At 45.2% G+C, this 27,205-nt stretch overlaps 1 protein-coding gene and 1 long non-coding RNA gene across 2 annotated transcripts in view; one reads left to right on the plus strand and one right to left on the minus strand.

Moving 5' to 3' along the window:
- LOC139226917 (carboxypeptidase D-like) overlaps positions 1–27,205 on the minus strand; it is a 216,772-nt gene that overhangs the window by 13,009 nt on the left and 176,558 nt on the right. The window contains exon 18 of the mRNA XM_070858009.1: positions 3,755–3,946. Coding sequence (XP_070714110.1) covers positions 3,755–3,946 — 192 coding nt within the window. The remainder of the gene's footprint in view (positions 1–3,754; positions 3,947–27,205) is intronic.
- Positions 14,284–16,382, plus strand: LOC139226335 (uncharacterized). Its single transcript, XR_011587237.1, has 3 exons — positions 14,284–14,343; positions 16,119–16,176; positions 16,294–16,382. It is a non-coding gene; the product is annotated as an uncharacterized lncRNA (long non-coding RNA).

Consider the following 27,205-nt stretch of genomic DNA (forward strand, 5'->3'; position numbering starts at 1 on the left):
CTCTTCCTCCCCTGCTGCGAACCAAGCATCTCTGTTAAGTTTTGCAGATGTTGCAAAGAGAGAGAGAAGATGCACCTGAACAGGAAGCCGTCTGTTTGGACATTGTTCATCTACATTAGGAGAATGAAGGGCAGCAGGAAGACCCCAAGACTGAGATGGTTACACTGGAATTGGAGCTGGTGAACCCCTCGAGGATTGCAAGCCCTTTCCTGAGCGATTCAACCGACCCGACATTTCAAGGTGTACCGTTTGAGGCTGCGGGTCCCAGTGTGTCGCAGCAAGCCCCACCTGGGAGACGGCAGAGGAGGGTGGGAGGGAGAGATGAACCTAAAACACAGAATGCAGGAAACATAGGACAGCTTGTGGGGAGAGCATCCAGCTAACGGGATCGCTCCTGGAAACCTTGGGTGGGGTGAGGGTAGAATTAGCGGGACTGATACTTGACGTAGCGACACTGGCTGGAGGAATGGGTGGGGTGAGGGGAGAAATTGCGGGGCTGTCATTAGAGGTAGCAGCAGTGTCAGGACAGATGAGGGAGGAGATGTCAGAGGTAGTCGCAGCAATAAGAGGGCACACCCAGACTGTCATTGCTGCCACTAACATTCTAACCCCCAGACCAAAGTCAGTGGTTGATCCACAGGCTGAAGAAGAGTCTGAAGAGGAACCCGGGCCTTCCACAATGACATCTACTCGTTCTGTCCCTGTCAGAACCCACCAACAACAAACGCACCATCGGAAAGAAAACAGAAAAAACCGTGGGGGGGTGCGAGGAAGCAAAAGTCTGCAACAACGGGCACAGGTAGGGGTAGAGGCAGCAACAGGGCAGGAGTGTTGCACAGCGCTAAGGGGGAGGAGAGATGGCTTGTTTGTTTGTTTCTTCATTGAAAAGTTTGATACAAAATTTATTAAAGTTATTAAAGTTTTAAGTTAAGTACAATTGTACTGTGCAAATGTTTAATAAGCATATTTATTTTTTACATTTAACCAGAATCCTGTACATTATTTTTTGAATCCAGCACTAGAAAATCTTTCTAGATGATGTCACGGATTTGTTAGGCCAAATGGCCTCCTTCTGTGTTGTAACCAAAACTGGGTAAAGTTCAGGAAACTATTTCATTAACTTGGAACTACAAGTATTAACGTTACGCCTTCATATAAAAACTTTAATAAAGGCATTAAAATATATAAAAGTTAATCTAGTGAATGCTGTTATTTTTTTTTGTAACTACATATTGTATAATAAAGTTAATTTTAAATGAAACAGGGGCAGGTTCTATAAGCTGTGATCTGCTATGCCAGGTGATCCCTTTGGGGCAAAGTTGAAAATTGCCCCTATCAGGTTTGTTTGTAAAATCAAGCTCTTCCTTCCAGATGACTCTGTAAACATGCGTCCTCCCTAATTTATATGTAAACTGCCTCTCTTACTGCAATAATTCATCATGGTTTATGTCCCATTGGAAGACAGAGTAATCTACATCAATGAAGTCAGCAAATTAGAGCCCATCTGAAAAGTTTAACTGATGCATTTTTGAGCAAGGCTGCTTTAAATTCTTCTGTGGCACTGGAAAAGGCTCTTCTACAAGTTTATTTTTCAATGTGCCTGGAGTTTGTTGTTCAGTCTGGCGTGAAGCACCGTTGGCCTGGGATTGCAGTGGGCCAGCGCCGATTTCCTTAACTTAAGGTAGGCTTTTTTACAACAGAGGCCCAAGGTCTCTGTGCGCCGTTTTGAAAAAAAATAGTGCTGGGGAAAATGCCATAAATGGCCAGAAATAGCGTGGAATTCCTTTTCAAAGCAGACCAGCGCCAAATTATCTGGAGCCAAAAAATCTGGCGCTGATAGTCGGCGCCGGCGCCAAAACTTTGGGGAAATTTCAACTGCCCATTATGCAAAAAAATCGCCGGGCGCCAAAAAAACAGCGCCCAATGATGGCAAAAATTGCCCCCTTTGTAATGTATTTGCTCCATGGGTTCTTGGCTTAAGAATTCATAGTAACACATTGCTATTAAGAACTAGTTGGTATATTAACAAAGGTTGAACAATCACACTACACATTACAGTTCACTTGACCACCAGGGAGGGTGTCGGCAGGCCTAGTGGCCGCCATTGTCGGACCGACTGAAAAGTCAGGCGACAGAGAAAAGATGGCGGCCGCCGCACGAACATCGCACCAAGCAGCTATCGGTGGCATCACACGTCGACCTCGTATCCCTCGGGGAGATTTCCCCCAAGGGGCGCAAAGGGGTCGACGCACATGGCGATAATGTCATTGGCGTGTGTGTGCCGTGCCGCTGCACTACTCACAGGGCGCGGTGCATACCACTTCTCCCCGGCAGAGCCCCGGGGAAAATCTGCATGGGTTGATGTCGCCGCCCTGCCCCTGCGTCATAGCGCACCGTTATCGTCGGCCGGTAGCGTCAACTGGCACTGCACAAAGGGACAATTTCGGCCTCATTGTGCGTGACTGGACTTGGTCGAACACAATAAACAGATTTTCATAGCATCCATATTTGGAGTCAGAAATCGAACTTGTCACTGTCCTGGTTAATGCAGGCCGATAAGTGGGAGCATTGGGTTGAACTTTAACCCGTCCAAACTAAAAGCCATGTTCAATAAATTGTAAAACTTGAGTCAATTCCCTATGGTACCCACTGGTCACAGAGAGCATCTAGTCATCATCATCATCATCGAGGATGACTTGTTTCCACGCCAAAAAGGAATGAGTTCGCAGGTGTTTCAATGAAGGATCTGATATTCCAGGTCCCGAACTGCATATTGAAGGGTTGAAGATGCCTGTGCGTGGAATTTTTTAACGTGTGGTGGCCGTTGCACACCAGCCACCACACGGCCTTGACAGAGCTTGGTCTTGGTCCAGTGGCAAGGATTAACCAAGTCGACTGGATACCAGCTCTGCTGCACGGACCTAGTGCGCACACATATCGCAGTGTGGGCTGGCCCGTGCTGCCCCTGGGCCCTCTTCTGGGCCCCGAACTCACGCCTCTCCTAGGCCCCGATCACGTCGCTCTACAGTCTCTCGCCGCTCCTTCGCCCCGACCTCGCCGCTCCTGCTGTATCTGCTCACGCTCCAATCACCGACCTGGACCTTGGTGACATCCAATCCAGTTGCCCTCTTCAGAGCCGTCGCCCTCCTGAACAGGTTCGCGCTGCACCTTGAACTGGTACGCTCCACGCAGCTCCTTTGAAGGCCCCGACCTGCTGATGGTCCTCGCAGGTCGGGGCCACCGTGTTGAATGCCGGGTCGGGCTCCATGCTGCTGCTTTGAAGGCATCTAGTGACCCGGCAAACACCGTGTGGTCACATTCTACAGTTACCCTGGGCACATTCTGAAGTTCCTCTTTTACACAGGCCAATAGAGTGGCAAAGCCTAATGCCCAGAGGCAACGTCAACCAACCCTCTAGGAGCAAGTTAAATAAAATTGCCCGTCGAAAATAAAAGTGAGTGTCAGTAAATTTAAAAGGCAATTTAAAAATTCCCATCTGTAAGGCATTCGCTTCCTTGCAATCTCCACCATCTGCTTTTACTCTATGGTCTCCTGTATACCAATGCCTAGTCACAGCATTGGAAATGAAGCTCTGTTAGCAAAAGCTGAATTCTGTATATAAGGTATGCAATAAAATTCTTCTTCTTTCATTCAATCCGGGACTGTAAAAGAACCTTAAAACACATGTGAGCACTGAACTGTGTCAAACTAAAGCATCTCTTCACAAAGAGGAAATTGCACAATTGGCACATACCATGCAAGGGATACCATTCGACTCCATTGACAATGCCATTCTGAAAATATTCACATTCGCTCTGCCCAGTGTACATGAATGGGTGATTTAGTGAATAGGCTAATGCAAGATGGTTGAACACATCAGCATCTGGAGTAAGATGATGGTAGGGCTCGCCATTCGCTGTGCTGCTATTGTATTCCGCTGTCATTTCTGTGATTGGAATCAAAATCAAAGTTAGTTAATCGGTAATGCAATTGTTGACCATTAAATTCTCCTGCACTGTTCTTGTGATTCTAACTTTTTATTAAGGTCCCATTAGGGTCTTCCTCCGGGAGCACTCTCTGGAATGTGTGCCAGCTGTGGCTCAATGGGTAACACCCTCGCCTCAGAAGGTCGTGGGTTCAACTCCCACTCCAGGGACTTGAGCACAAAAATCTAGGCTGACACTCCAGTGCAGTGCTGAGGGAGTGCTGTAGTGTTGGAGGCACCGTCTTTTGGATGGGACGTTAAACCGTGGTCCTGTCTGCTCTCTCAGATGGACATAAAAGATCCAATAGTACTATTTCAAAGAGCAGATGAGTTATCCTGGCTAATATTTATCCCTCAGTCAATATAACAAACAAATTATCTGGTCATTATCACATTGCTATTTGTGGGAGCTTGCTGTGCACAAATTGGCTGCCGTGTTTCCTACATTACAACAGTGACTACACTCCAAAAATACTTCATTGGTGTAAAGCGCTTTGAGACATCCGGTGGTTGTGAAAGGTGCTATAGAAATGCAAGTGTTTGTTTCTATGCACTGTTCTTGTGATTCAAACTTTTTATTGAGGGACACGATTCCCACCAGGGTCTTCCTCCGGGAACACTCCCTGGAATGTGACGTTGGTTTGTGTTCAGTGCGCTCGAGACTTCAATCCCATTGCTTTATGCAGTTGCTGAATGAAGCTTGGCAACTCTCGACTGGAAGATTGGATCAATAGTTCTGCTGAATAGCTGTAATTTAATAGGCCCTTTCACTTACTCTAGATAAGTAAGTGACGAAGAAAGGATTACATCGGATATACACCACAGAAACAGGCCATTTGGCCCAACCAGTCCATGCCGGCGTTTATGCTCCACTCGAGCGTCCTTCTGTCTTCCCTCATCTAACTCATTATCATCAAAACCTTCTATTCCCTTCTCCCTCATATGCTTGTCCAGCCTCCCCTTAAATGCATCGATACTATTCGCTTCAATCACTCCCTGTGGTAGCGAGTTCCACATTCTCACCACTCTCTGGGTAAAGAAATTTCTTCTGAATTCCCGATTGGATTTCTCAGTGACTATCTTATATTGATGGCCTCTAGTTTTGCTCTTCCCCACAAGTGGAAACATTCTCTCTGTATCCACTCTATCAAAACCTTTCATAATTTTAAAGATCTCTATTAGGTCACTCCTCAATCCTTTTTTCAAGAGGAAAGAGACCCAGCCTGGTCATTTTTCCTGATGGGTGTACCCTCGCATTTCTGGTATCATCCTTGTAAACCTTTTCTGCACCCTCTCCAGTGCCTCTATATCCTTTTTATAATATGACCGCGTTGCGGAGTTGGAGCTGAGGGTGGATTCACTCTGGAGCATCCACGATGCTGAGAATGACGTGAGTATCACGTGTAGCGAGTTGGTCGTATCGCAGGGAAAGGGTCCACAGCCAGATAGGGAATGGAAGACCAACGGGAAGAGCAGTGCAAGGAAGGTAGTGCAGGAGTCCCCTGTGGTCAACCCCCTGCAAAACAGATACACTGCTTTGGGTACTGTTGAGGGGGATGACTCATCAGGGGAGGGCAGCAGCAGCCAAGTTCATGGCACCATGGCTGGCTCTGCTGCACAGGAGGGCAGGAAAAAGAGTGGGAGAGCAATAGTGATTGGGGATTCAATGGTGAGGGGAATAGATAGGCGTTTCTGCGGCTGCAACCGAGACTCCAGGATGGTATGTTGCCTCCCTGGTGCAAGGGTCAAGGATGTCTCGGAGCGGGTGCAGGACATTCTAAAAAGGGAGGGAGAACAGCCAGTTGTCGTGGTGCACATTGGTACCAACGACATAGGTAAAAAAAGGGATGAGGGCCTACGAAACGAATTTAAGGAGCTAGGAGCTAAATTAAAAAGTAGGACCTCAAAAGTAGTAATCTTGGGATTGCTACCAGTGCCACGTGATAGTCAGAGTAGGAATCGCAGGATAGTGCAGATGAATACGTGGCTTGAGCAGTGGTGCAACAGGGAGGGATTCAAATTCCTGGGGCATTGGAACCGGTTCTGGGGGAGGTGGGACCAGTACAAACCGGACGGTCTGCACCTGGGCAGGACCGGAACCAATGTCCTAGGGGGAGTGTTTGCTAGTGCTGTTGGGGAGGATTTAAACTGATATGGCAGGGGGATGGGAACCAATGCAGGGAGACAGAGGGAAACAAAAAGGAGGCAAAAGCAAAAGACAGAAAGGAGATGAGGAAAAGTGGAGGGCAGAGAAACCCAAGGCAAAGAACAAAAAGGGCCACTGTGAGCAAAATTCTAAAAGGACAAAGGGTGTTAAAAGAACAAGCCTGAAGGCTTTGTGTCTTAATGCAAGGAGTATCCGCAATAAAGTGGATGAATTAACTGTGCAAATAGATGTTAACAAATATGATGTGATTGGGATTATGGAGACGTGGCTCCAGGATGATCAGGGCTGGGAACTCAACATCCAGGGGTATTCAACATTCAGGAAAGATAGAATAAAAGGAAAAGGAGGTGGGGTAGCATTGCTGGTTAATGAACAAATTAAGGCAATAGTTCGGAAGGACATTAGCTTGGATGATGTGGAATCTATATGGGTAGAGCTGCAGAATACCAAAGGACAAAAAACGTTAGTGGGAGTTGTGTACAGACCTCCAAACAGTAGTAGTGATGTTGGGGAGGGCATCAAACATGAAATTAGGGGTGCGTGCAATAAAGGTGCAGCAGTTATAATGGGTGACTTTAATATGCACATAGATTGGGTTAACCAAACTGGAAGCAATACGGTAGAGGAGGATTTCCTGGAGTGCATAAGGGATGGTTTTTTAGACCAATATGTCGAGGAACCAACTAGGGGGGAGGCCATCTTAGACTGGGTGTTGTGTAATGAGAGAGGATTAATTAGCAATCTCGTTGTGCGAGGCCCCTTGGGGAAGAGTGACCATAATATGGTGGAATTCTGCATTAGGATGGAGAATGAAACAGTTAATTCAGAGACCATGGTCCAGAACTTAAAGAAGGCTAACTTTGAAGGTATGAGGCGTCAATTGGCTAGGATAGATTGGCGAATGATACTGAAGGGGTTGACTGTGGATGGGCAATGGCAGACATTTAGAGACCGCATGGATGAACTACAACAATTGTACATTCCTGTCTGTCATAAAAATAAAAAAGGGAAGGTGGCTCAACCGTGGCTATCAAGGGAAATCAGGGATAGCATTAAAGCCAAGGAAGTGGCATACAAATTGGCCAGAAATAGCAGAGAACCCGGGGACTGGGAGAAATTTAGAACTCAGCAGAGGAGGACAAAGGGTTTGATTAGGGCAGGGAAAATGGAGTATGAGAAGAAGCTTGCAGGGAACATTAAGACGGATTGCAAAAGTTTCTATAGATATGTAAAGAGAAAAAGGTTAGTAAAGACAAACGTAGGTCCCCTGCAGTCAGAATCAGGGGAAGTCATAACGGGGAACAAAGAAATGGCGGACCAATTGAACAAGTACTTTGGTTCGGTATTCACTGAGGAGGACACAAACAACCTTCCGGATATAAAAGGGGTCGGAGGGTCTAGTAAGGAGGAGGAACTGAGGGAAATCCTTATTAGTCGGGAAATTGTGTTGGGGAAATTGATGGGATTGAAGGCCGATAAATCCCCAGGGCCTGATGGACTGCATCCCAGAGTACTTAAGGAGGTGGCCTTGGAAATAGTGGATGCATTGACAGTCATTTTCCAACATTCCATTGACTCTGGATCAGTTCCTATGGAGTGGAGGGTAGCCAATGTAACCCCACTTTTTAAAAAAGGAGGGAGAGAGAAAACAGGGAATTACAGACCGGTCAGCCTGACATCGGTAGTGGGTAAAATGATGGAATCAATTATTAAGGATGTCATAGCAGTGCATTTGGAAAGAGGTAATATGATAGGTCCAAGTCAGCATGGATTTGTGAAAGGGAAATCATGCTTGACAAATCTTCTGGAATTTTTTGAGGATATTTCCAGTAGAGTGGACAAGGGAGAACCAGTTGATGTGGTATATTTGGACTTTCAGAAGGCTTTCGACAAGGTCCCACACAAGAGATTAATGTGCAAAGTTAAAGCACATGGGATTGGGGGTAGTGTGCTGACATGGATTGAGAACTGGTTGTCAGACAGGAAGCAAAGAGTAGGAGTAAATGGGGACTTTTCAGAATGGCAGGCAGTGACTAGTGGGGTACCGCAAGGTTCTGTGCTGGGGCCCCAGCTGTTTACATTGTACATTAATGATTTAGACGAGGGGATTAAATGTAGTATCTCCAAATTTGCGGATGACACTAAGTTGGGTGGCAGTGTGAGTTGCAAGGAGGATTCTATGAGGCTGCAGAGCGACTTGGATAGGTTAGATGAGTGGGCAAATGCATGGCAGATGAAGTATAATGTGGATAAATGTGAGGTTATCCACTTTGGTGGTAAAAACAGAGAGACAGACTATTATCTGAATGGTGACAGATTAGGAAAAGGGCAGGTGCAAAGAGACCTGGGTGTCATGGTACATCAGTCATTGAAGGTTGGCATGCAGGTACAGCAGGCGGTTAAGAAAGCAAATGGCATGTTGGCCTTCATAGCGAGGGGATTTGAGTACAAGGGCAGGGAGGTGTTGCTACAATTGTACAGGGCCTTGGTGAGGCCACACCTGGAGTATTGTGTACAGTTTTGGTCTCCTAACCTGAAGAAGGACATTCTTGCTATTGAGGGAGTGCAGCGAAGGTTCACCAGACTGATTCCCGGGATGGCGGGACTGACCTATCAAGAAAGACTGGATCAACTGGGCTTGTATTCACTGGAGTTCAGAAGAATGAGAGGGGACCTCATAGAAACGTTTAAAATTCTGATGGGTTTAGACAGGTTAGATGCAGGAAGAATGTTCCCAATGTTGGGGAAGTCCAGAACCAGGGGTCACAGTCTAAGGATAAGGGGGAAGCCATTTAGGACCGAGATGAGGAGGAATTTCTTCACCCAGAGAGTGGTGAACCTGTGGAATTCTCTACCACAGAAAGTTGTTGAGGCCAATTCACTAAATATATTCAAAAAGGAGTTAGATGAAGTCCTTACTACAAGGGGAATCAAGGGGTATGGTGAGAAAGCAGGAATGGGGTACTGAAGTTGCATGTTCAGCCATGAACTCATTGAATGGCGGTGCAGGCTAGAAGGGCCGAATGGCCTACTCCTGCACCTATTTTCTATGTTTCTATGTTTCTATGACGACCAGAACTGCACGCAGTACTCCAAGTGTGGTCTAACCAAGGTTCGATACAGGTTTAGCATAACTTCCCTACTTTTCAATTCTATACCTCTAGAAATAAACCTTTGTGCTTGGTTTGCTTTTTTTTTATGGCCTTGCTAACCTGTGACGCAACTTTTAGCGATTTGTGTATTTGTACTCCGAATAGGAGCTTAGGCTGACAGGGTGAGATGAGGTAAGGTGGGAGGAGGCTCATGAGGAGCATAAACACCGGCATAGGCCAGTTGGGCCGTATGGACTGTTTCTGCATTGTACATTTCATGTAATGCTGGGATACGCCTGTCTCATAATAGGTACTCGTTTCCCTTCTATTGCTGAGAGGAAAGGAGAGAGACAACAGCACTGGATGGCAGCTCAGTTAGTGTCCCACTGGGAGTTTACAGCACATGGAGCAACAAATTTGCTGAGGGTCAGAGATGAGGAGGAGGGGCGGAGGGGAGGGGCGGGCTACAAATGGCACTCGTCCATTGTTAGGATCGGGATTGCACTGCCTGAAAGGGTGGTGGAAGCAGATTCAACAGGAACTGTCAAAAGGGAACTGGATAAGTATTTGAAGTTAGAATGTATTTGGTTCATGGGTTCTTTACTTAAGAATTCATAGCAACACATTGCTATTAAGAACTAGTTGGTTTATTAACAATTGCCCTGCAAACTTTATAATTATGGCTGATCAACCATCTTGGGATAAAGGGAATCGCATTTAACAATCACACTACACATTACCAGTTCATCCACTAGGCCCACAATTACATACCTCATCGTGGATGACCTAGACCCAACTGACTGGGGTTTTATTGAGTCTTGTGAACATCACGTGACTGCCTAAGCCACTCACAATGCAACAGCTCTACAACTATTTTGAGTTGTAAACATTAATCAACTGCCCCCCTGATTAAAGGGGGGGGGCGGGGTCGCACTCCAAAAACTTTTCAAGTGCTCACTTGTTTTTATTGTTTTTTTTTTGAGGGCACCAAAAACACATTATACAAGTGCCCCTGTCGAAAAGGGGGAGGGCACTAAAACCGACAAACTTAAACAAATTAAACTTTAGACAGTAATGGTTCAAATTAAAATTTGGTTGCCGGGGGTGATGATGCACTTCAGTCCCTCCGGTGCCCACCTCTCACGGAAGGCCGCAAGCTCAGATGTGACCGCGGAAGAGATGCAGGCGGTCGGGCTGAACGACCCCCTCGACTGCCCGCTGCCTGGACCGGCTGATGGCCCCCTTGGCCATGCCCAGGAACAGTCCCACGAGGTGGCCTTCCGACCTGCCCGCTCCCCTCCGCACAGTGTGCCCAAAGATCAGGAGCCTTGGGACTGAAGTGCAACCAGAATTTGAGGAGCAGCCCTTTCAAATATTGGAATAGGGGCTGCAACCTCGCACATTCAATAAAAACGTGGAACACGGACTCTTCCAGACCGCAGAAATTGCAGGCGGCCTGGGAGCCTGTGAACCGGCTTAAAAACTTATTGCACGGGATTGCTCCGTGCAACACCCTCCAGGCCAAGTCCCCAGTAAATAGTGGGAGGACTCCCGCGTAGAGAGCACTCCATTGGGGACCCCCGCCTCCTCCGGATGGCAAGATGGTGTGCCATGGCGTGTCCGGACGGCAGACGAGGATGGCAAGGTGGAGAGTGTGTAAGAGCAGCCCGTACAGGAAACCCCTCCGTGCAGAACTGAAAGGCACGGAGGAGATTTTCCCGAGGAGACTCAAGTTGTGAGGCGCCGGCTCCCGAGGGAGGTTTCGGGGCTTGGCGCTGATGAGGAAACAACAGCTCTACAAACCTGTGAGCATACTCACAGGTGCATATGTCACAGAAGTGAAAACATTTTGCAGGACGATGGAGAAAGAGCTGGCGGGAGTGGGACTAATTGGGCAGTTCTTTCAAAGAACCGGCACAGGCACGATGGGCTGAATGGCCCCCTTCTGTGCTGTATGGTTCTATGATATTTAAGTGGCACTTTTGTGTGACCGCATGCTAACTAACACTTTGTGAGATGTGGGCTAACAGCAATTGCAGGGCACTTTATAATTATGACCGATCAACCATTTTGGGATAAAGGGAATCGCATTTAACAACAAGTGCAACATGATCTCGTTCAGCTTAAAGGAGTCAGAGCTCAGTGAGAATCATTGCAACAGTAGCACTTTGAAGCCCTGGACAATCCATGTCAATCAGTCCCTAACCCACAGCACTACCCTGACGGAATTGTATTTCCAGATTCTGATGCTCCCAGAAGGAATCCCGGGCTGAAAAGAATGCTGATCCGTACAAACTGAGATAGCCCATGGCTGATGTCAGATGAGAAACTCCCTGATGAGTTTAACACTCAAAGTGGAGGGCCACAGAGGAACTACTGAAAGAATATGAAAAGTAAAAATTCTTCTGAAAGAAGTGAAGAACTGACACTGTCTCAGGACACTGCAAAGTGCTTTACATAAGAACATAAGAAATAGGAGCAGGAGTAGGCCATACAGCCCCTCGAGCCTGTTCCGCCATTTAATAAGATCATGGCTGATCTTATGGACTCAGCTCCACTTCCTCGCCCGCTCCCATAATCCTTTATCCCCTTATCGTTTAAGAAACTGTCTATTTTTGTCTTAAATTTATTCAATGTCCCAGCTTCCACAGCTCTCTGAGGCAGCGAATTCCACAGATCCACAACTCTCTGAGAGAAGAAATTTCTCCTCATCTCTGTTTTAAATGAGCAGCCCCTTATTCTAAGATCGTGCCCTCTAGTTCTAGTCTCCCCCATCAGTGGAAACATCCTCTCTGCATCCACCTTGTCAAGCCCCCTCACAATCTTATACATTTCGATAAGATCACCTTACAATGAATTATTTTGAAGTGTTGTTCTACAGCTTGTGGTGGTGTTTCTCCATCTCTGCTGTCTTTCCCTGTACCATTCTGTCTGTACTCCTTTTCTCTGTACCCACTCTCACTCTGTGATCCCTGTTATCTAAGGTAGAAGCCCACAGAATTGAGAGCAAATTATTGACCTGGTTAGAAAATTGGCTGAGCGGCAGGAGACAGAGAGTAGGGATAATGGGCAGGTACTCTAACTGGCAGGATGTAACTAATGGTGTCCCACAGGGATCTGTTTCGGGGCGTCAACTATTCACAATATTTATTAATGACTTAGATGATGGTGTCATGTATCCTACATGGTTACTGCTTGTACTATTACACGGTGTGCCACCAGGGGGAACCTCAGTGGGAGACTCGTAGGTTACCTGTACACGTGTGCCAGGCCTAGTATAAAAGGCAGGCCACCAGGTGTGATCCTCACTCTGGAGTTATCAATAAAGGACTAAGGTCACAACAGTTCAAGTACAACGCATTGCCTCGTGGAGTCATTATCAGAGCATCTAAAGACATAACAGGTGGCATAGAAAGTCATATATCCAAATTTGCCGTAGGCAATGTAGATGAAAGCATTAAATTACAAAGGGATATTGACAGATTGAGTGAATGGGCAAAACTGTGGCAAATGGAGTTCAATGTAAGCAAATGTGAGGTCATCCACTTTGGACCTAAAAAGGATAGAAGTGGGTACTTTCTAAATGGTGAAAAGCTAGAAACAGTGGAGGTCCAAAAAGACTAGGGGGTCCAGGTATATAGATCATTAAAATGTCCTGATCAGGTACAGAAAATAATCAAAAAGGCGAATGGAATGCTGGCCTTTATATCTAGAGGACTAGAATACAAGGGGGTAGAAGTTATGTACAAAGCCCTGGTTCGACCACACCTGGAGCACTGGGAGCCGTTCTGGGCACCACACCTTAGGGAGGATATATTGACCTTGGAGGGAGTGCAGCGTAGGTTTACCAGAATGATACCCGCACTTCAAGGATTAAGTTACAAGGAGAAATTACACAAATTAGTGTTGCATTCGCTAGAATTTAGAAGGTGAAGGGGTGATCTAATCGAAGTTTTCAGGATATTAAGGGGAACAGATAGGGTAGAGAGAGAGAAACTATTTCCGCTTGTTGGGGATTCTAGGACTAGGGCTCATAGTCTAAAAATTAGAGCCAGACTTTCAGGAGTGAAATTAGGAAACCCTTCTACACACAAAGGGTGGTAGAAGTTTGGAACTCTCTTCCGCAAACGACAATTGATGCTAGATCAATTGTTCATTTTAAATCTGAGATTGAAAAATATTTGTTAACCAGAGGATTATGGGCCAAAGGCGGGTATATGGAGTTAGATTGCAGATCAGCCATGATCTCATTGAATGGTGGATCAGACTCGAGGGGCTGAATGGCCTCTTCCTGTTCCTATGTTCCCATGTTCCTCTTGTTGACTGTGAGGTGGAGCATGGCGGCAAGAAAGATTGAGAAGAGGGTTGAGGCTATGACGCAGCCCTGTTTGACCCCGGTCCGGACGTGGATTGGGTCTGTGATGGATTGTTGAACTCGATGTTGAGTCCAGAAGGCTATAAAGTGCCTAAACGAAAGACAAAGTGCTGTTCCTTGAGCTAGTGTTGAGCTTTATTGGAACAGTGGAAGAGTCCTAGGACGGAGATATCAGAGTGGGAGTGGGAGTATTAAAGTGACAGGCGACCGGAAGCTCGGGGTCTCACTTACGGACTGAACGGAGGTGTTCAGCAAAGTGGTCACCCAATCTACGCTTGGCCTCCCCAATGTAGAGGAGACCACATCGTGAGCAGCGAATACAGTATAGTAAATTGAAAGAAGTACAAGTAAATCGCTGTTTCACTTGGAAGTGAATAGTGGGAAGGGAGGAGGTAAAAGGACAGGTGTTGCATCTCCTACACTTGCACTTGCAGTATGTCCTATTGGCCCTCACCAGTGGGAACATCACGACAGACTGAATAGCTGAGATTAAACCGGAACAGTGTGCTGAGTCACACTCCTGTTCACATTTAGTTTCAACTGCTCACGCAGATGCTGCACGAGCGCATGGTTCAGAGGGCATCTCGGACTGGAGGCAGCAGCAGATTTGGACGGGATGAGGGATGGAGCCAGTTGTTCGCTGAAAAGCTTCAGCAGATTGAGAAAATCGGGCAAGAAGCAGCAGCAGGTTGAGAGCACCAGGAGAACATTGTTATAATAATGGGTAAATTGGAAAACACTTGTCAGGAGTGTCTTGTTCTCATTATGGAGCCTCACTGCCAACATACAAAGTTTAAATCAATATTCCCATTAATTTATGTATATCTCAAGCTGTGGGTACTTGATGTTCTGATTTAGGACCATTTTTATCGCATAATACTCCTGTGAAGCGCCTTGGGACCTTTCACTACGTTAAAGGTGCTATATAAATACAAGTTGTTGTTAATCACCAATGGGGTAACGCTGCTAAGAAACCCCTTCTCAAACCCCCAAGACCCTGAAATTCGAACAGGGCAAAACAGAAAATAAGTGCAACTGAACTGCTTAACCTTGGTCGACCAGATTGTCTGGGGTTTACAACCTGTACATGGACTGCATTTGGACACCTCAGAATTAAGTGAATAGATGGGATAACTGAACAAATTTGTTGGTAAATGGAGCTATTCACGTAAACAAGCTTCACTGTATTCATACAGCATCCAAGGTGGGCTGTGAAACACAGGTGATGGCATAGGCAATGGCATGAGTAGTCGTTCTAATTATAGCAGTGACATTATCACGGCATGTTGGATATTTGTTGTGCAACAAGATAATTTGGTATTTGACTTAAAATTAACAGTTTAAGCCTGCTAGGAATATTTAGATTCAAAACAAAATTATATTTGGGTGAGGCTGTTTTACAATTTTGCTAATGCTCATAGCCTCCCAACCTAGAGGTTGTGAGTAGAAATCCTAATTTTGACCAACCTTCAAATTTGCATTTTCCTCTTTTAACACACGTCCCAGATAGGCTATCGAATTCATTGTTTGAGAGGAGGAAACCAGTCACCCCATATAGAAATGGATTGGCCATTGATCTTTAGATAGAGATAATTGGGAAAGCACCAAGCTTGCTTCCTTGTGTAAAGTCAGAAGCAAAGTAAACACCTGAAAATAAGTAATTTCTCAACGCTCCTAAGCAGATGAGGGGAAAATCAGCCAGGGTGTCTGTTGCTTAACAGTTACTCTGCTTCCTCCCCAAGAAAATGCATGAGAATAGGGATTAGAATCACCTCTGCTCCCTCCCATGATTGAATAGCCAGCTGCCACTCATTGCTTAGGTTGATATAAGAAGAATGACTGACTACTTTGGCAAGCTCCAGGAGGGCTAGTGCCCATGGAACTGTACCCTATCATGAGCTGTTGGCTTCAGAAAACGGGGAGTGAGAAATTACGTGTAACCTTTTGGCTCGCTCGCTCTCTCTCTCTCATTTAAACCTGGGGGTGGGGGTTGAATCAGAATTCAGCCTTAACTGGTAAGACAAGCTTCATGTTATATGATAAGAATTGCATTCTTTTAATTAATGTACATTTAGAAACATTCATTAATTTTGATAATTCCCTTGATTTTTTTTCAAGCATTAACAATTTACAGAAGATAGATAGGTTTTGTCTAGCACAGAAACACACAGTAACTTTTTGAAAATTATTGAAAACCTTTACAGCTCAGGAGGTGGATAATGTCCAGGATAGTCAATTCAAGAAAGGTCATTATCCTGCCATTCACACCTTATCTTGACGAATGTTTTTCTAACTCCTGGCATTATCATTTGAATTTGGGCCATCATCCCTTTTGTCTCTCTCATCTCTCCTGTCTTCCATCCTGTCACAGATCTTCCCTTTTGTTCTTTCTTCCCCTCCCCCTTTCAGTGCTTGTTAAGAATCTGTTCTTTCCGAACACTCTCCAGTTCTGATGAAGGGTCATCGACCCGAAACATTAACTCTGTTTTCTCTCCACAGATGCTGCCTGATCTGCTGAGATTTCCAGCATTTTCTCTTTTTATTCAAGAAAGGATGGGTTAGTGTCAGTAGTATCAGAATTATGTTGTGTTGGTTACTTAGCTACATTTAAAAAAAAAATGAATCGGTGAATGACCTTAATGAAGAATAAATTCACCAGTTTTACATCTTACAGAATTTTAAGGTTCATGCAGATGAAGATAATCCAGAGCGAATTCAACAGATTATCAAAAGGGCAATTGAAGATGCTGACTGGGTCCTGTCTAAAGTAAGTGTGCTTAACTTCTTTTGCCATTGGGGTTCCAGATAACATGTTATGGTGCTCTTGTATTGATAGTGTGCCATCAGGAACACGTGCCAATACTCCATCAAAGACATGCTATAGGGACAAGGGTGACAGGTGCATGGGACCACTTCCAAGTTCCCCTCCAAGTCACACATCATCCTGACCTGGAAATATATCGATGTTCCTTCATCGTCACTGTCAAAATCCTGGAACTCCCTCCCTAACAGCACTATGGGAGTACCTTCACCACACGGACTGCAGCGGTGGTGGGGGTGGGGTGGTGGGGGGTGAGAGAGAGAGTGACGGATGTGAGAGAAACGGGTGGCTGAGAGAGACTAAACATTATTGTTATTATAGTTTATTAATAAAGGAGTAAATAAGGCCATTTATATTATTGCCTAACTCTAGAAAATACTACAATCCATTTAAAAATACATTTAAAAAAAATCTGTTGGTAGTCTGAATATATTGGGATCGAACTTGGTGCACTTACCACCCGCTGTTGCCAAATCTTCTGGGCGGGCTCCCCTCCGAGTGAGTTTGGTGGAGGCCTCCTGCCGGTGGGGAAGGAAGACCACTGGGGGACCGCCCGCTGGCACGCAACGCGCTTAGGTATCCTCCCGCCTGCCAGTTAGGTCCAGGCGGGAGTCCGCTGCAGCAGGGAAAAGGACCTCCACGTGGAGGCAGGTCTAACCTCAACGGTAATAAGACCTGCAAAAAAAAAATTAATAAACTTCCTTTTTTTTTCCCAGCGATTCAGGTGGAAGGGGTCCCCTGAAGGTTTTCCAGTGTTTTGGAAATCTTTATTTTTATCTGTTTTCCCCCCTCCCTGGGCCCGACTTGATCCTCAGCGGTACTTTGCCGAGGATTGCATTTGCCGCCGAGATTGGGATCTCCCGCCCGCTGCCGCCCAGGTTCATGGCGCAAGCCCTTTTTTTGCCGCCGTGTGGTCTTTCCAGGACTTTTTCATGAAAGTACCGCCCATAGTACCGTCAGGATCTCAGCGGTCCTTTGGGCGGAACTTAGCTTCCACCAGGTTTGGGGCCATTGTAATGCAAGGGTGCGTGTATTCTGCTGAATTGTTCCATAATCATTTACAAAAAACAGATACCTTTACATTTAATGTTTCACAGCCACCTTCCGTCACTGATTTTGAAATGCTGGCTGGAGGCAGCCTGAGCGCGCACATTTTATGTAATAAGTCTGTTGCTGTGAAATTCTGCTCCATTGATTTTGTAGATGGGGTGCATTATGTACCCTTTCTAACTATCCCCATTCAAGGAACTGCATACTTTTTAAAGCCACAGGATGCCCTACTTATAAAAATTATTGACTATTGGAGTGTTTTCATGCTTCTTGAGCCTGACCATTTCAGGGGGACTCCTCCCCACTTTAAAAGGATTGCAGACTGTCCCATAACTCACAATTTCAGTGGCTCACAAGCAGAGGAGAGATCCAAATTGACAGACCTCCATGAGCACAAAGGTGGACCTAACGGTGGGTGGGTGAGGGGAGATACACATTATTCTTTCCGATTACAGGTTGGACCTTTTGTGGTCCGGCACCCTCAGGACCTGACCAGTGCTGAAACAGAATTTTCTGAACCACAGGAAGTCAGTATATGACTGTACTGATACACCCTACATAAGCATACACCTAGGCTAGGCTTACTGGTACCTGTAGAGTGCTGTTCACTGCTCTCTTTATTTAGGGGTAAATTAGAGCTAAATAATAGAACAGAACACAGAGCCAGGACTGCCGGCAGGAAGTAAACAAACTTTGCAGAAGGGCGGGAAACCGTGACTCCACCCACGCAAAGCGGCAGTTCCGCAAACTAAAGCCAAATCACTGATGTTTCCAGACTAGAGAGTTCTGGACCAGAGAGGTTCAACCTGTATAAGGTTTTTCATTTTAGATCATTTTCGATTATGGACAAACAGTAGACTGTGCTGACTTTTTCGAGTGCATTAAATTCAGGCAATATAGCAGATTGACATCCTGTTTCTGTTTTGCAAAATTGTAATTCCATGTTCAATCATTTTACTTATGTTCCTGTAAACAATGAAATATGGATGATGAATTTAAAACAAAATCTGAATTAAATCTGGTAGACTTTGCACAGATTGGCTGAATTATAATCATCCCTGGTCAATGCAGTTCAGCCGGTGTGGCCGTAAGGACATTATGACAGGCTTCAGTACCGTTGAGCAAAGGAGGAGAAAAATCAAATAGGGTTCCTACTCCTTACTGGGATAGTGAAAGCTAGCTGCGCCGGTGGCAGCTTGTGACAACACCAGTCATTCCTCTCGGGAGAAGCAGGAGGTCGTCGGAGTGAGGAAAAAAAAAAGGCTGTATGAACAATGACCGACAGGTCCATCGAGCCTGTCCCACACAATTACGATACCTTGTGTATACATTTATATACAATCCACTCCACCTGAAGCCATGTGATCTCTTGGGAGAGACAAAAAACCCAGGCCGATTTTTGGGGGAAAATTCTGGGAAATTCCCCACCGACCCATCTTGAAACTAGTCCAGGAGAACACTCTGGCTCTGTAGTGGGTTTATGATTTTCAGTTGGAAAACTGACAATTGTGTTAGCCAGAAAAAACAAGTAAAAATTGAATATTTCTGGCTTGTTGATTATAATGTCAGCTTGGCTGAGTTGATAGCACTCTCAGCTCCAAAATTGAAAGGTTGTGAGTTCAAATCCCACTTCAGGACTTGGGCACATAATCTAGGCTGATACTTCAGTACAGTACTGAGGGAGCGTCGCATTGTCTGTTTGAGATGTTGTTGTTTGGATGAGCTGTTAAACTGAGGTGCTATCCAAGTGTACATAAAAGATCACATTACATTTTTTTCCAATCAAGCAGTTCTACCAGTATACTGGCCAGTCTTCACTTCAGCACTCGAGCAACACCAGCAAAGTCATTAACCAGTCATTCATCTCATTGTTGTTTAATGGACCCGTGCTGTTTGCAAGTTAGCTGTTGTGTATGTGTACAAAAGAACAGTGGCTACACTTCAAAAAGTCATCCATCGGTTGTGAAATGTTTTGGGATGTCCTGAAGTTGTGAAAAGCGCTACATAAATCCAAGTCTTCCTTGCTGTACAGAGTTAGCTTATTTATGTGGAGCATTTGATCAAGAGTATTTGCTATCCTGAGGGTTGCTCATTCCATTTGAGTATTCGTTTTGATGTTCCTTAGCTTAGCTGAATAGCACCAAAACTATTGGCTGCCAAAGCACTGGTTGGAATTTGTATTTTTTTTTTTAATTGTTGCACAGTTCCAAAATAAATATTAAAATGGAAATTTATCCTGCACCAGATCAGACTGCCAAATGTCATGAGACATTAATGTGTGGGTGCTGCAGCTGACTCAAACGGCTAAGTAAATAAAAGCCATTCACTTCTTCAAAGTGCGCATGTTTTTTTTCCCGTGACACTGACCTGAAGGGGCAATGTATCACAGTGACTCAGCATAACATTGCACTGTTGCTGAAAGTCCCAAGATAAATAATTCAAGGTCGGAAAAAGATGTTGGAATTCCCTTCCAATCCCCGGGTTTTTGGAGCGCGTGTTTATGGAGATGGAAAGGATTGGGTGGTGGTCCAAGTATGAGGTATAGTTGAGTAGTTTAATCTGTCCCAGGCCTCTGGCTGCAGTTTGTCACATATTGGAAGTATTGTTTTGATGACTAACTGCACAGAAGAGCTGTGTTTAGTTTTTGGGATGGGGAACACTCACTTCCCAAGAATTGCCAGCTTATCTTGGGTGCCTGAGGTGCTTAAATGGGCTTTGTGGCTGCCCAGTGCATACCTGATTACACACAAATCGATAAAGTGCCCTGTACACCTTTTGTAAGTTATTCTGAGCAGCCTCCTTTTTAAAACTTTGGTTTTTGTTTGCATTTTTACAGTCTGTTAACATTGCATCAGGCTGAGGTAACTGATGCAGCGGTTGAAAATGAAGAATGCATGCATATATGAGTAATCTATAGACAAATACCAGCACATGTGCACAAATTAAAAGATTGCCTTTCCAGAAAATATTGTTTAACATGGAATAAACAGGAACTATCATGTGACATTCAGCACCAAGCTGTGGGCCAGATTTATACAAAACTCTGCTACCCGTGTGCTAACTCGCACCAAGTCCCGCTCACCCGTCACCCCTGTGCTCGCTGACCTACACTGGCTCCCGGTTAAGCAATGCCATGATTTTAAAATTCTCATCCTTGTTTTCAAATCCCTCCATGGCCTCGCCCCTTCTTATCTCTGTAATTTCCTCCAGCCCTATAATCCCCCTAGACCACCTATCGTGGACTTTTGAACATTCTGATTTTAAATGCTTCACCATCGGAGGTCGTATCCTCAGCTGCCTAGGTTCTGAGCTCTCGAATTCCTCCCTAAATGTCTCCACGTCTCTACCTCTCGTTCCGCCTTTAAGACTCTCCTTTAAAACCTATCCAACCAAGCTTTTGGTCATCTGCCCTAACATTTTATATGGCTTGGCATCAATTCTTTTTTGATAACACCCCTGTGAAGCGCCTTAGGATGTTTTATTACATTAATGGCGCTTATATAAATTGTAAATTTCTATGACTCTATGAAATGTAACTCTAAAAGCAATGTAGCAAGGCTCTACTTTGTATCTCTTCCTCCCAACCCAGGAACATGGGTAGAATGTTTTTTGTACATACAAGAAAAGATTGTGTACCACCAGTTATGAAGTAGGAGAGAAGGCTCAGTTCAGTATCAGAGTACTTTTAACAGTGTTCAGCTGCATCTTGCATCCCTTCCTGAACTTCATCTCAATCATTTTCAGATCTTTTATCTTTTATAATCCAGGATCCTCCAATACAGGAAAGTATAAAAGTATCAATGTTGTCAGTGAGCAGCCCATCCTTTTCACTTAGGAGATTTTAAGAGAGATGCTTGCACGAGTGCATGTTGAAATACTTCCATTAGTCACTGTAACAGTTGTCAGTGAGTACACACTTCCCAATGTTAAAAATAGATTTCATAAAAATATCAAACCAATTAAGGTGAGGAAACATATTGTGACAAATTATTTCAATGTAAGTTGCAAGTTGTTGTCCTACATAACCTCCTCGCAGCCTCACTGTTGAAATCGAAAAGCATCACAGTGATAAATCACGTTTTGAGCTCCGTGTGGTTGAACTCCACTGAGCTTGGTGGCAGTGTTGAGGGCCTGGTCTTCAAACACTCTTCCTCAGGCGACCGAAGGCTGCACTGGCGCATTGGAGGCAGTGTTGGATCTCGTCGATGCATGCTCTTGTTGATAGGAGACTCCCGAGATATGGGAAGTGGTCCATGGTGTCCAGGGCCGTGCCGTGGATCTTGATGACTGGGGGGCGGGGCTGTGCGGTAAGTCAGGCTGGTGGAGGACCTTTGTCTTACGGATGTTTAGCGTAAGGCCCATGCTTTCGTACGCCTCAGTAAATAAGTCGACTATGTCCTGTAGTGCAGCCTCTGTATGTGTGCAGACGCAGGCGTCGTCGGCGTCTGCCACCAAGTTCATGGTCTACAGGGCTGTAGTAATACCTGCCCTCCTGTATGGTCAGAGACATGGACCATGTACAGTAGACACCTCAAGTTGCTGGAGAAATATCACCAACGATGTCTCTGCAAGATCCTACAAATCCCCTGGGAGGACAGGCACACCGACATCAGCATCCTCATTCAGGCTAACATCTCCAGCATTGAAGCACTGACCACACTCGATCAGCTCCACTGGGCAGGCCACATAGTCCGCATGCAAGACACAAAACTCCCAAAGCAAGTGCTCTACTCGGAGCTCCTTCATGGCAAACGAGTCAAAGGTGGGCAGCGGAAACGCTACAAGGACACCCTCAAAGCCTCCCTGATAAAGTGCAACATCCCCACTGTCCCTGGCTCAAGACCGCCCTAAGTGGAGGAAGTGCATCCGAGAGCGCGCTGAGCACCTCAAGTCTCAACGCCGCGAGCGTGCAGAAATCAAGCGCAGGCAGCGGAAAGAGCGTGCGGCAAACCAATCCCACCCACCCCTTCCCTCAACGACTATCTGTACCACCTGTGACAGAGTCTGTGGCTCTGTTATTGGACTGTTCAGCCACCAAAGAACTCTATTCCGAGGGACTGCCGATGATGATGATGATGATGATGGGTTGAACTCTCACTTAATTCATTCTTTCCCAGAGTCTCAAAATATGAACTTATTACCGCCTCCAGCACTTTTGCCTTATAGTCTTCAGGCTTTTGAAATCCAAGCTTGGTGTTGCCTCCTCATTTCTTCTACTCTCTCAAATCTTGTTGCTATCCTATACTGTGGATTTGCCTTTTACCTCTGTTTAGGGTTGTGGCCCCTTTTTTTCGCCAGCCAGTCATTTAAAAAAAAACACGCATTTAAATGAGTGTAATTTTTGAATTGCTGACCTGGCTTTCATCTACTCCTGCCACTTCTCAAACTGGTCAGTGCCATCTTGGAGAAGCGTGACAGCATCCTTCTCTTCCTCTCTGTTCTGATCTACTCTCAGGATAACACATTTGCTCCTGCAGCCTACAGATGCAGATGTTTAAACTTTGCTGCACAAACTTCAGAATAAAAGAGGCTGGGTAACTGAGAGAGCAGACACTAGTCCTGGCCGAAAAGAGTGGGTTACAGCACCATCTGCCACTGGAGCAGTTATTGGAGGATTTTACACAATTACAATTTGCTTTGTATTGTGAAAGCTGCTGATTATAGAAACATCATTATTTCTGTGTTGTAGTTTTTCTTTTTTTAAAAAGAAGCCAGTCATCTGTTTTTTGAAATGAACCAGGATTTACAAGCAGCTGCCAACCTACAAAGAAATATCACCAGCAATTAACCTAGCTGACCTCCGATTTTGCCTACTTACAGTAATTAGACCGATGGCATCAAAGGGACATGTCAGCTACACACAATTGCACGTTGGCAGCAACATACATGCTGTAATACTCCTGTCTTTATACAAGTCTGTATGTAGCAACTTATTTGAGCAATTCCATGGGACACCTGCTGGCACGAAGTAATTATTTACATGAAACATATACCTAAATGTAAAATGAAGCCAAAGCCAAGACTAAACTCTTCAAGTTCTCGCAACTAGATCCCTCTCCCCTTTTAGTTTTCTTCCATTTATACAGGACATTGCTTTGCTCCAACACTGTAAATGTAATCTCTAAATAAAGCAAAAAAATGTACTATGCATCACGTGCCCAAAGCATATGTCATCATCATAAGCGGTCCCTCGAACGAGGATGACTTGCTTCCACGAGAGTTCACAGATGTTTCAATGAAGGACCCGATGTTCCAGTCCTGAACTCCAGTTGAGGGGGTGGAAGATGCCTGTGGGTGGATGTTTTTTTAAATGTGTGGTGACCGTTGCACATCAGCCATCACACGGGCTTGACAGAGCTAGGCCTTTATCCAGTGGCAAGGATTAACCGGGACGACTGGAGATCTGCTCTGCTGCACAGACCTATCGCAGTGTGGGCAGGTCCGTGCTGCCCCTGGGCCTTCGGCTCTTCTGGGCCCCGTACCCTCATTCGCCGCACCTCCGCCACGATGTACCAGGGCCCGGCACTCCAGCTCTATTTCTAGCCCCGACCTGCGGTGGCGGTCTCACACAGGTCGAGGCAGCCCACGATGTTCCAGGGCCTGGCGCGTCAGGTCTAGTTATAGTCCCGACCTGCGGTGGTGTTCTCGCATAGGTCAGGGCGGCCCGCCATGCTCCAGGGCCCGCCGCTCCAGCTCTATTTATAGCCCCGACCTTCGGTGGTGTGAGTATGTATGCGAACTTCCTATGCCTGAAAATGTTAAAACCTTTTTGCAATCCAATGCGCAACAGTTTAATAAACCACTAGATGGTCAATTCAAATGCTAAGCTGAGAGTCTGGCTCCAACTCCGTATAATCAAGGTAGTCAAGGGAATTGGAATAGTATAAATTGAGCAAAACGGTTTCTGTTTGCAAGTTAACCAAAATTGAGCAAAGCCTGTAAGATTCCTAGTCTGCTTAGAACTCGTCGTTCCGTCACTAACTCTGTGAGGGGCAAAACTGGAACTCCAGAACAATTTGCACAAAGTTCCCAGATGGCTCAGTAAGTTTATCCATTGCGTAGCTGATCAATAAACACCAAGAAGGTCTTTTGTTTGATCGCCACCTGTGCTGATTCAGCCAGTCTCAATGAGGGCAACAGTAGAGATACTACTATTGACCTTGAAACGGATAGGACAAATCAAGCAAGGGCCTGCCTTATTGCTATCCAGGGACCGCTGCTGGAAGGGTACAGAAGTCAGGTGAGGATTGGATTGGGCCAAGTTGTTATACTCCTACAGTTGAATAGCCAGGCGGCTCTCATGGCAACTTTGCAAGTGTCTAGAGGCCGAATGGCATCAGGAAGGGGCCTTTTTTTTGGAGAACACTGAAAAAAAAATTGTCAAAGTAGGAAATTGCGTGTGTCCAGGAGAGTGCCAGGAATCTGCTTTGAATACCTGTGCAATCATATAAGTGCAGTATATAACAACCCCTTTCCTAAAATATGTTAGTTTTGACTCATCGAAGTGAAGGCATTCTGCGTCAATGTTTTAGACAAACTTCCTTCTTGTGATGCAAGTTACAACAAAGGCTTCGAGGTTAACTGATGCTAATATGTGGCTTTAGCCACGAAATCTGTGAATGTTTCACAGTAATGTTTGGGAAAGTACACACGCATTTTCCACTTTGACTTCTAAAGCTCAAGTATCGTTTTATATATTGAGAGCTAATTTCACTAAGGATTATGAAATGCATAAGCAGTTGCATGTAGATTCAAATGACAATATGATTATTCAGCTGATCCTATGCTATGTGGGAGGTAGCTAAATCAAGTGCCTCTATTTTTACATCACTTTATGTCTATGATCTTAATTAATGCCAGACACACCATTGTCCAGTCATAACGCAGTTGTCAAATGATTATAATCAGGGGATTTTTGGCCATGGAGTGATATTTGTTACAACTACTCCCAAACATTACAGCTCCTAACTGGCGGAAACATTATTTCGGTGAGCGAGTGGTCAATCTATGAGACAGGCTCCCTTGGAAGATGGTGGAAGCAGTTAGTATTGATTCATTCACATGCAAATTAGGAAACTTGTATTTAAAGGTATGACGGCAAATGAGCAATGGCTAGCATCTAAAGAATTAATACATAATTTGCAACATATACATTCCTTTAAGGCACAAAAACTCCACAGGAAAAGTGGTCCAACCGTGGCTAACAAGAGAAGTTAAAGATAGTGGGCCTGAATTCACAGCCCCTGCGGGCGTGTACGAGGTGCACACGAACCCTAGGGCCCGTGCAAGTTCTGGGTTTAGGTATGTGAAGCACATGTGCCTAAACCCGGAACTCGCGATCTGTCAAGAATGCTCTTGACAGATCACACGCATCCGGAGGAAAAGGGCCTCCGCGGGTGGACAGCAACTTCTGCCCAGCGAATGCCCTTGAAATTCTTACGCCTGGTAAAAGCAGGCGTAAGGTCTGCTTTTACCAGCTTAAGAATTTAAAAAAATGTAAAAATAAAATGTTATTACTCCTTTTTATATATTAAAAACCCTGCTCATGAAGGTAAGTTTATTTTTAGCCCTGTTAAAACGTATTTAAAAAATGTTTGCATAAAATATTTAATTAAGTTGCATTTTAATTCATTTTAAATATGTAATGTGTTTTTAAAATTTATTTAATGTGTTGGTGTGTTTTTGGGGGTGTTCTCATTCATACGTAGAAACGGAACTCACCATAAGTATGAATGGGAATACCCCCATTTTGATTGGTTGGGACTGGCCACGTGACCCCAGGGTCGCGTACGAAGCACATACGCTCCTGGAATACGTGGGCCTCTGTGCAGGCCTTTGCATAGAGCCCCAGGACGCAAGTCGCTGAATCTCCGGGACCACCAGGTACTTTTGTAGAAACTTTTGCGGTCGGACGCATCTGCCCGTGGGAAGCCTCCGACCGCACACTCTTGGCCAGTATTAGATCAAAGGAAGAGGCTTATAATGCTTATAATTTTAAACGGTGAGAGATTGGGAAATGTTGGTATTCAGAGGGACCTGGGTGTCCTTGTACACGAATCACTGAAAGTTAACATGCAGGTACAGCAAGCAATTAAGAAAGCAAATGGTATGTTGGCCTTTATTACAAGAGGATTTGAGTATAAGAGTAAAGATGTCTTACTGCAATTGTATAGGGCCCTGGTGAGACCACACCTGGAGTATTGTGTACAGTTTTGTTCTCCTTACCTAAGGATGGGTATACTTGCCATAGAAGGAGTGCAACGAAGGTTCACCAGACTGATTCCTGGGATGGGGGGATTGTCCTATGAGGAGAGATTGAGTAGACTGGGCCTATATTCTCTAGAGTTTAGAAGAATGAGAGGTGATCTCATTGAAACATGCAAAATTCTTACAGGGCTTGACAGGGTAGATGCAGGAAGGATGTTTCGCCTCGCTGGGGAGTCTAGAACCAGGGGCAATAGTCTCAGAATAAGGGGTCGGCCATTTAAGACTGAGATTAAGCGAAATTTCTTCACTCGGTGGGTGTGAATCATTGGAATTCTCTACCCCAGACGGCTTTGGATGCTCAGTCGTTTATATTCAAGACAGAGATTGATTGATAGATTTTTGAATATTAAGGGAATCAAGAGCTTTGGGGATAGTGCGGGAAGGTAGAGTTGAGGTAGAAGATCCCAAAATGTTCCACCACTGGGGTTTTCCTCACCTCATGTCTGGT

This window comes from Pristiophorus japonicus, chromosome 16 (assembly GCF_044704955.1).
Source record: "Pristiophorus japonicus isolate sPriJap1 chromosome 16, sPriJap1.hap1, whole genome shotgun sequence".
Classification (NCBI taxonomy): Eukaryota; Metazoa; Chordata; class Chondrichthyes; family Pristiophoridae; genus Pristiophorus; species Pristiophorus japonicus.